The 10,471-nt window shown below is 38.4% G+C and overlaps 1 protein-coding gene across 2 annotated transcripts; it reads right to left on the minus strand.

Annotated features, from left to right (window-relative positions):
• Window positions 1–83: 83 nt before the first annotated feature.
• Window positions 84–10,443, minus strand: LOC144036031 (complement factor B-like). 2 transcript variants are annotated; one of them, XM_077546281.1, is made up of 19 exons: window positions 10,238–10,443; window positions 9,299–9,412; window positions 8,373–8,582; window positions 8,110–8,295; window positions 7,056–7,235; window positions 6,431–6,517; window positions 6,106–6,245; window positions 5,105–5,249; window positions 4,874–5,005; window positions 3,921–4,034; window positions 3,707–3,841; window positions 2,654–2,751; window positions 2,422–2,554; window positions 2,093–2,231; window positions 1,933–2,009; window positions 1,622–1,722; window positions 1,413–1,542; window positions 1,291–1,340; window positions 84–528 (listed from the first exon to the last, which is right to left on the minus strand). In XM_077546281.1, the coding sequence occupies exons 3-19, from the start codon at window positions 8,512–8,514 to the stop codon at window positions 352–354; spliced, it is 2,166 nt and encodes a 721-aa protein (XP_077402407.1). In that variant the 5' UTR covers window positions 8,515–8,582; window positions 9,299–9,412; window positions 10,238–10,443; the 3' UTR covers window positions 84–351. The 2 variants fall into 2 exon arrangements, with proteins under 2 accessions (XP_077402407.1, XP_077402406.1); XM_077546280.1 differs by lacking the exons at window positions 9,299–9,412; window positions 10,238–10,443 and adding an exon at window positions 8,775–8,915.
• Window positions 10,444–10,471: the final 28 nt, after the last annotated feature.

Below are 10,471 nucleotides of genomic sequence, written 5' to 3' on the forward strand. Positions count from 1 at the left end.
GCAGACGTGGTGGTGTCCGCAATGCAGACGAGCTGGAAACAAGCCTCGAGTCGGTGGCCCGAAAGGCGAATGGGAACGCTCCATCAGCAAACGTAAAAGCCTTTTAATGGAACCTTTTAGTAACTCGTCGGCGCATTCATGTTTGCAGTCTGACAAACGGCCAGTTGTTAAGGAAAATGTTGAATATGATGAACACTGTGTGACGTGCTCGCTCAGCAACCACAACTTCATATATCACAAAATGACATCTAATACACTGTCTTGAACAATCATTCTGCCAGACTCATTCAACTCCTGATTTTGATGTGAACTCGAACCACAAACGACTGCATTTGTGAAATTATTTAGGATTTAGCTCTTTAAAAACACCAGCGGTGCATAATCATCCTGGGTGTCGTTTCCAAGGATAGATTTGAGGAAAGGTACAACCCTGAAGACATTGACGTGGAAATCTCGGGAGTCCTTGTGCGATTCGACAACGCCACCCCCCTGGCAAATTGCTTTGGTTCCCCAGCTGACCACTCCGATCTGGAAAAAACAACATAATTTGACCATTTTTTTTTTAAAGATTACACTTAACCACCTGTGCTTTTTATATTCACTTATTCGCGATGTAACAAAAAACTATTTAAACCGGAAAATCGTTTTTTTGATTTAAAAGATGCGAGTGGATCCAATAGAACCGAATCGTATTGCTCCACTTTGAAATATATCGAGACACGTTATCAAATCATCTTTTATTAAAAGATATACTGTTATTTACAGTACTTACACGTTCATTGACATGTATGTAAAACAACAACCAAAATTGCATCTCAAACTGAGCCCAACCAATACCATATCGAATCAGCTCGTAATACCACTGAGATGATAAACAATATCCAAATGGTAAATGGACAGCTTTTTATATAGCGCTTTAACTACACCATATGGTGTCCAAAGCGCTTTACAAAGCCTCACATTCACCCATTCACACGCACACAATCGCACACCAATGGCCAACTGCTGCCACGCAGCGAACTGCCAGGTTCACTGGGAGCAAATTGGGGTTTGCTCAAGGACACTTCGCCATGGTCACTAGGAATGAGGATCAAACCCACAACCTCGCGGATGAGAGACGACCACTCTACCACTGAGCCATGCCGCCCCCTACAATACAACTGATATACAATACCCGTTTTGATAACTTGGTACCGAACCTATTTTACCCGAAAATTTGAGCCGCTGGTTGCAAATTGTAAAACCTTAAAAGATTCATATTTGCTTCATTTGTGAAGAAACAAGGCTCACCTGCACTGTGCGATGTTCATAGGTCTTGAAGACAGCTCCGCCCGAGTCACCTGTCCCAAATGACATTCCCCCGTGAAATATGGAGGTTCCAAATCAGCGAAAGCGCCATAAAGTAGGCCTACCTGTACACGCTATATGATCTCTGAAAGGTTCCAGACCACCAGTGCAGAGGAAGTTGTCCGTCACAGGAACTTTAGCATTTTTTGTTGTGATGCCAGTCGCATTCAGTGCATGTTCAATGCAATTGTCCCGCTGTGTCACACAACTGGAAGGTCAAATAGCTCAAGGGAACGTGTGCGGGAACAAGTGACTACGATTCACAACAACTCACCTTATCACCAAGTTTAACGTGGACATCTTTTTCATCCATCCACTTTACATCGCTGTGTGTCAGGAAAGAAAGTTTATCCATATTCTTTAGCAGTCGCTCCTCTGTAGTTAGAGAGCGCGGAAATATAGCCAATTGAGTATTATTAATAAAAGGGTATTGTTAAAAAACAAATGAAATGAGTAGAATATAAAGATATCTCCACTTAATCGTTTTGTTTTTGTTTTTGTTTTTCACCATGTTTGTGGAGTGTCTTACATAGTAATTTGACCTTTTCCTTAGGATGCAAATCCTTTATTATTTTGTTTACTTACCTTGTTGTGCACAGGTGGATTCACCAACCAGTTTTAAAGCATCACTGGTCTCCTGGGTGCAGGGTATGCAAATGGGCCTAAACAAGGAGAGAAGACAATGTTGCCAGAGGTTTCGCAAATGTTACTTTTTAAATTTTTTTATTACTGAATCATGTTGTACCTGACAAGAGAGGAGATTTGCACAAATTTGGTAAGTTGGACAAGAGCAATGTCATAGTCGTAAAACTCTTTCACACCCTCGTTCACTTTGGCCTTGATGTTGTACTTGGGGTGTAAAAAGAAATTCTTGACTGATTTTGCTGTCAAAAACAAACAAGTGAGTTATCAGGAATAGTGAAGCCCATTAGAAAAAGAAAAAAAAACAATCAGCAAAAATTTCAAATTTTCACAACATAACTTTCCACAGTTGGAATTCCACAAAAATTCTACATGGTAAGTGAAGCGCCATGTAGCGAGGGAACAATGTAAATGCAATCGGGATCATCTTACTTCTGCCATTTTTATCGTCAATGTCGACCGTGACGTGTTGGGGAAGATCGTCAATCGTGAAGCAGTGAGCGGCGGTCAAGACGAACATGGGCGTCACCAGAGAGCCCATACATTTCATACCTCTACCCTCGTTCTTCAAAGAGCAGTCAGACACAAATTATAATTCGTCTACAAAGGTACCATGGAACGCATGAGGGAAAAAAAAAGGTCCGAAATATTCTTCATTTTTTACCTGGATAACAATCTCCGCCGCCCATGGATAGTTTTCCCTTCTTTGAGTGGTTTTATAATTCTTGTGAAGACCACACGAGCCTTTGACTTCATCCTCATCTGAAAGTGAATCAAAACCACAATTAATACCAATAGGAAAAAAATGCATGAAATAAGGTAGAGTGCTCACTCTGTCACACCGATGCCGATTGCTGCAAAATAGTCCAGTTTAAATGTAATGTTGTATAGTGATTAAAGGTCAATCGTTTATCATTATGACATTGTTGAGTACACATTGCTTTAAAAAGGGGAAGTAAACAATCCAAAAATCTCTTTACAACAATATGTTGTATGGGCCCCAACTAGTCTAAACACTGATTAATATTGCGCTTGCGGAATATATTAATTAAGCAGCAAAATCCACCTGTTTGTATTCATCTCAGGCGGCGGCCATTTTGCTACTTGTTTTCGACTAAAAACGACATCCTAGTTATAACCGTGATTGGTCGTTACCTGAGCACTGAGCAACTGTGATGTCATTTTCGGTCGACAGCAAGTGGCAAAATGGCCGCCCCCTGACATGGATAAAAAAACGGGTGGATTTGGCTGCTTAACCCATATTTCACAAGCAGGATATTAATTTTATTTTATATTTATTTTGAGCTTTTTAGTTTATTTGTAATCCAAACTGTCAAAGATGTCGGCTAGTTCAGTTGAGGTTATTAGCTTAGTCTTTCTGGGACAAAAGACAGTAATTGAATTTGCTCAATGGAAGGTAAAATATGCTTAATATTTTCTTTAAGGGCTCACAACGTGTTTTTGCCCTCGATTTGTGTTAGTGAGTTACACAAAGTATGCATTGTAATTATGTTTAAAATGGCAACGGCAAAAAATCAATAGCGTAAAATATGAAAGTGAGCTTGTTTCTGCAATATAGTAGGAAGGAATACTGGAGCCTACTTGTAAGTACATCAGGAAACAAAACAGGGCTGTTTTGTCATCATGTTGCAGATGAACACTATATGAGCAGATGTAGAAGCAAAATACATGAATAAGAAATTTTTAAAAAACTCACCAATAATTACATCAAATGTCTTTTGCAATTCTTTGATGTCTTTCAACCTGAAGTAATGTTTGCCGCCCGTCCCCGCGACGAGAGGCTTCAAGTCCGCGTCAAAGATGTCCGCCCCGGTGGCGAAAACGTAAATGTCTGAAAAGAAGATGCAAAATGAGGAGCAGCTTCTTGATTTGTGCTGGACTCAAGCTCATTCAAGCTGATGCCAACTCACCCAGGTAGTCTTCTCTCACGAGCTTTTTCTCCTGCTTATAATTGGGGTCCATGTATACTGTGTGCTTTATTTGTTCCACTGTACTCAGAGGTGAACCACCCATGTTATAAGCACCTGTGTATGAATCAAAAACAAACACTTAATCTCTATAATAGTGCTGGGAAAATTGAATAATAAGTTATCACACGAATAAGCACTTTACTATTTGCTGCAATTTAAATGCTGCACACACACTCACCAAATGCATGTTTTGTCATTATGAGCTTAGGACCGCCTTTTGTACCGCCTTCTAAACTTGGGTGTGGTCCTTGATTCCCGTCTCATGAAGTTGCATGATTTGAGGATGATTTGACAAGTAGATAGACTTGGACAAATAATACATTTTACCTTCAAATTTTACTTGAAAGATAAATATCCCAAACTTTTTGTGCAGCAGTACTGTTGTGTATATTATGAGCCATTGTGCACACACTTCAATGCTGTACTGTAGTATTTAGCCCACAGGCAATTGCTGTGCCGTCCTTTATGTATCATTTTCTGCCAGCCCTTTATCAATGTTAATTAGGAGTGTTATTTTATTATTTATTTTGAATTATGGTGCTACATGATGTCAAACTGTTTTTCTAGACCACAATTGGCTAACAAGTTCTCGAGACAAACAATGGTTGTGAATAACTCTTGCCACAATGCAATCCACCAAAATGGTTACTATGCTTATTTTGCTACAATTTCAAAGCAGTTAGGTGGTTAAAATGACAGAATGTATTTTTTCAAAGGAAAAAATGAAGGTTATTTCTATTGATTTAATTAACAGTAAACAAAGAATAAAAATGTCTCAATAACTGACTGCAGGTGCTACACCACGACGACAGTGGAATGCTAAATATCCCTCCTTAAACTGCAGCAAATAGTGTGTATACTTTAAAACTGATTTCAGAGGCGAATGAAGTTACCGTCTGTAAAAACGATGATGACGTGACGGTGCTCCTGAAACCTCTCATATCCTTGTTGCTGCTTTATAAGTGCTATTCGCTCCAAGAAGGTACTGAAGAGCAGGTTGAGATCAGTTCCGGCTGTGTTTTTATCTTTGAGTGGGGAACAACAAACAGTACATAGAACCTCAAAACCGAGCCGTTGAGAAAAACTGCATTTCCAGAAAAAGGTCTGATCTGTTGGACACTCACTGCCTATTGTAAAATCTTCCAACTGTGACTTCAAGAAGGTCAGTTCGACTTTGCCTTGCATAAAATCCAGAATGTTGACAATTTCAAATATAGCCGAGGAGAAAAATACAACCTCATAGTTCGGAGAGATAGGAAAGGATGAAATCTGTGTGGTAGAGGGGGGAAAAAAAGACACCAATTACATTTAGTAATGAGCAGACAAGTGCATGCAAATTACTGGAAAATATGTTCCACTCCCTCACTAATTGTAAATGAGACATTTACCAGCCAATATGGTATCCTGCCGGCTGCACTGAAAACATGCCAAGGGACTCAGGCCAAGAAACATCAAGTCAGGATTATAATGTGTACAGTAATTTATAATGAAATGCACTTTTAATGGGACGCTGTCTTGACAGCTAAATGGAATGAGAGCCTGTTCATTGTTTCCAACACCATGTTAATACTTGGGCGGGTCGCCCAAGTAAATTGGCTACCACCAAAGTAGATTTCAAGAAAATTTCATTATTGTTAATTTTTTTTTAAAGCGTCACGACCAGATATGCCGCATGTAACATTAGTTTGACGTCACTCACTTGTGGATCATGAGGTTAGAGAAGGAGACGCAAGTAGCAGGAGTGGGAATTTTTATTTTTCAGAATGTCGACTGATAGATTAAATGTGCAACCCACTAAATCACTGGGGTATTTTTGTAAATCAGGATATTTGTGGCTAGCGTTCATCAGCAACTACAATCTAACTTGGATCTCCTAAACCAAGTTCCGCATATTAAACGAGACGTAAGAATCGTAGAGATACTACTTACAGTTTTCAACATTTGAAACATATGGACAATTTTCATGTGCAATTTTTAAAAAAAAAATTAAATTTACCAAATTGTGAGTTAAAAGGTTTCAGCCAAACGCCAGCAATATACTCACTTATTATGCTCATTACAACTTGATTTTGCAATGTTGCACTTTTTATAATACAGGGGAAAAAGTCTTTTTTTGTTTTGTTACCTTGGTGATAAGCTTTGATACAGCATCCCTTGCGTTTTTGAAGTATTTTTCTTCGATGCTCTCAGAAATATCCACACCAATATAGATGTTGAGTGTTCCATTTTTTGTGATTCGAATTTTTCTGCCTTCTTGTGTGTCGTCTGAATGTTTAAAAAGATGGAATTAAAGAGTTAATGCAGTTTAACAATTTTGTTTCAAGTCAACTCAATTTTTTGCTTTTATTTTATTTTTATTTTTAACCATGCGCTAAGCATAATCTTACTGTAACGGCAATATCGTTCCATTTTATTGTGCTTAATACGTCAATGGGTATCAGTAGACTTACCTTCGGGCTCCAAAGTGGTGAGGCTGCTTTTAATTGCGCTGCCAAAGGCCATTGAAACTTCCAGTGGCGTATCATATGTGTAATCATCTGCGGCGGTAAAGACACCCACTTAATGACAGTTAATATGTCACTTTTTCCACAAAGGTTTTAATCATCTGGGAATGTTGATTAAAAAATGGGGGAAAAAATACTAGTATAATTTAATACAACTTTATTATATACAAAAATAGAGAAAATACTTGAAAGGAGATTTTTTCCCTACAAATACAGAAAAGGCATACGTTAAAATAGTTATCTTTGAGTAAACTTTGAGTATCATTCTAGTATCTTTTGAAATTGAAAATATGGCCACCCAAGCCATGTAATATGAATATATAATACACGGCCAAGTTAACATGGTTAACAATGCCTGGCTGGTTGTCTCACAGTTGAGCTATAAAAATACATTTTGAATTAATAACATTTCAAAATGATTGTACATTTCCAAAAAACATAGATAAATAAAATAAATTATATCTGAAAAAGTCCTCTCAATTAGACTGAGTGCAGAATTTGTGTGAGCCCTGAAATAATAAGTAAAATATTCTTAAAAATCTAAGTGTGAGCGTGGCAGTCTGTGGCTTACAGTAGCAAGCTGGTTCCGTGCCAGTCCACTGGCCGTTCTCTAGGCACACTCGCTCACTGGAGCCAACCAGGAACAGATTGCGGCTGCTGCAGCTGTATTTCACTTTGTCGTCAAGTCCGAATGAATTCCCAGTTCTCAAAGCCCCGGGTGGGATCCCGGGATCATCGCAATCACTTCCTGCTGTGTGTGGTAAGTTCAAATGCGTCAAATCAAAATGCAGAACAGTAAACACGACACAGTGGAACCAGCATAATCTGTTTTGTGATGCAAAGTATATTTAATATTATTGTGAGCAACTTTAACAATATGCATCTATGAACGTAAACATTGTGCTTAGATAAAGGAAAATAAAAAAAGAACTTCTGAAAAAGTGTCATCACAAATAAAGATGTTAAAAAAAGCAGTTCTTAAATGCAAATGATTTTTTTTTAAAGGTAAATACAACTAAGACAGTGATTCTTTCACATACGACAAAAGGTTGCCCAGTACCACGCCACCTTTACAGCACTTTTGCTGCCATCTTGTGGCATATTTAGGCATTTCAGAGAGCACAAAAACAGAAGAGGTGAGTTTTTCAGCAAATAACGGCAAATAGGCGGGGCGAACATTGTATCTGCCTTTAGCAAGCAGCATAAGAACACATACCAATCTGTGCGGTTGCTTCATCAGTAAATACTGTCTAAGGATTTAAAAAACAACATTTTTTAGGTGAAACAGAAAAACCGCTGTTTCTGTCAAGCTTGTCCACTCATTATCATGATCATTAGCCATTCTGCTTTTTATCTGCATGTTGTTAATATTAGCGTGTGCTTGGTAAGATTAAGTTTGTGTATGCAATTGAGTATCGCTAGTATTGTGCAGAGCAGCCAAAACTTTTCCTATGTTATAAATTCAATTTCTGGTTCTATCATAACTGCACCTCAAAATAATGTTAAAGTCACATCACTTATGATGATGGTTTGAACTTCAAGTTGGCATATGTCCAGTAAATAAGGGTTTAATGTACCACTTTAGAGGTTCCCCTGTTGAAAAGAGACCATAAAAGTAGACTCACAGTCAGGGCTGCAGATGGGAGTAAAGCCACTCCACTTGCCGTTTGGTAAGCATTCCCGCCTGCTTGAGCCTAGCAAATTGTAGCTGGAGTAGCACGCATATGTGGTCTCGTTGTGTACAAAGTATTTCTCCTGAGGGGGATTAACGTTGCCGTGCTTCAGCACGAAGGGGTTCGGGCACTCAACCACTAGACAGAGAAACAGGAATTTGGATTCATTGTGGAGCGAGGCGAGGGGTGAAAAGTATCAACTTGGTGCTACTTACTCTTGCACGTCTGCCGTTTAGAGCTTATGGGCCTCTCTGTGCTCCATGTGTCACTGTGCTTGCACACGCGCCTTTTCAAGGGATATGGATAAAAACCCTCAGGACAGTGATAGACCAGCATGCTGCCTACCTTTAGTCCCATGGTCAGTGTGTAATGACCTCCCTCTATTTGCACATTGTCCTCGGTACAATCGCACCGCACTTCTCCAGCTAAAATGAAAAACAAAGTTGACAAGCCACACAGGACATCTACGCATACATACAGGCAATGTAATCATGAACCTGAGCACAGATTGAACATTTTGAATTATTCTTGCATCTCTAAAAAGGATGTAAGGATGTTTAGTTTACATTTTCAATCAAGATTCTATCCTTGTAAAATGTCACACACGCTGAGCTCACCTATCAAAAGACACAAAAGTGTCGCACACCAAACCCAGTGAAGTTGCATGATGGAAACTTCAACAAGCGAGGAACCAAAAAATGAGAGGCTTTTCAGGAGATGGGCTTTTATCAACTCACACAGCTACAAGCCAAAATCGATTAGTTACTTATTAACTTCAGGACAAATAAAATTAGATCAATATGTCAGAGATGACTGTGAAAACTTTTTAATGTTGCAAAGACTCACAGTCATATTCATTTAGTTTAATTTGATTGATTACAGTCTAAATGAAAATTAAAAGTCTTCATTTTTCACTGGATTACCAATCAGTAACTCTTATTGCTATGTTAGCCGTTAGGCATACACTGGAATTTAAGATTTAAATAAATGAAATTTTAATAGTGAGTAATTGGTTAGAGTCTTGCTGTAGGGATGACGTCAACTGGACGCTATTGTATTAATGAGGACATATTTTCCTTTCTTCTCGTTCTGTGTTTCCTGCCATGTCAACACTTGCCCCAGAAAGACACAGTACACTCACCTCATCATTTCCCAAAAACGGAGGCATGGTTTTGTTTACACGCTGATCCAGATATTGATCGCACGGGTTCAACTGACCCTCCAGAAATTCCCCCAGTCCTCCTCCTGCAGTGTGCTGCTCAGTAAAACATGGGGAAAAAATTGAACTTTTAAAAACGGAAAGGTAAACGGAGGACAAAATACCATTAGGATACTTAACACTTTCAGTTCTATGTGAGCAGTAGTGTAGTGTGTGAGAGGTAATTCTGAATTATGTCTCTGACGGTCCCAGAAATTCTGGTTATAGCCATACTTACTGTTTTTCGTATTGATTGTTAATGCCCTTGAGTGTTTTTGCATACATGAGTTATGCTTGACAACTGCCTTGTGTGATTTTACAGTGTGATAACATTTGGAAAACAATACATTTTTGAGGTTTTTAACATTCAGTCAGGTGGATAAATGTTAAACCTTAAGGAACTTGTATTGGTAGAGCTCCATCACCTGAAGAAAAAAAATGGACTGTTCATGCATGAAGAGTGAAAGCGTTCCCCCATTAGGTCAGGCTACACACAATAAATATTATTAATGAATGAATAAATGAATAAAATGATAACCACTGTTTCCATTGATATACTGTACAGTATTTATATTTAGTGAGACTTCAAAAAGTAAATCTAATTAATAACAAAAGGTGCATTTCTATTTATTTACATTCAAATTGCACATACTTTATCTCTCTTTAAAACTGGAGATTTTCCTTGGAAACATCATTTCAAGGGACATATGGGCCCAAAATTAAATTACATACTACTAAAAACAATGTAGGCAATATAGTCATTATATTATATTCATTTAGAAGGAAGTGTTATTATTATCATATTTTGTTTACTTTAAGTCCAATGTTGAGTCTTTTAACGGGGACAGAAAAGGCACCAAAAGCCAGGAATGACGCACATACCTGTATATTTACTGACTGTACAGTAAAACATGACTAACTGCGTTTAGACAACGACGTATTCCGCCGTAAAACGAAACTCCGTCGTAAATGGAGAACCCCTTTCCCTTGGCGAGCTTGTAACAGTCTTTCGAAAATCGATAATGGTCCATAAAATATCACATTTCCCCCGCTTTAAAGCTAGCGTAATGTTTAACTAACCAATGGATCCAAAAAACAAATAGACCGAAATGAGGA

The sequence above is a fragment of the Vanacampus margaritifer genome, chromosome 16 (genome assembly GCF_051991255.1).
Source record: "Vanacampus margaritifer isolate UIUO_Vmar chromosome 16, RoL_Vmar_1.0, whole genome shotgun sequence".
NCBI lineage: Eukaryota > Metazoa > Chordata > Actinopteri > Syngnathiformes > Syngnathidae > Vanacampus > Vanacampus margaritifer.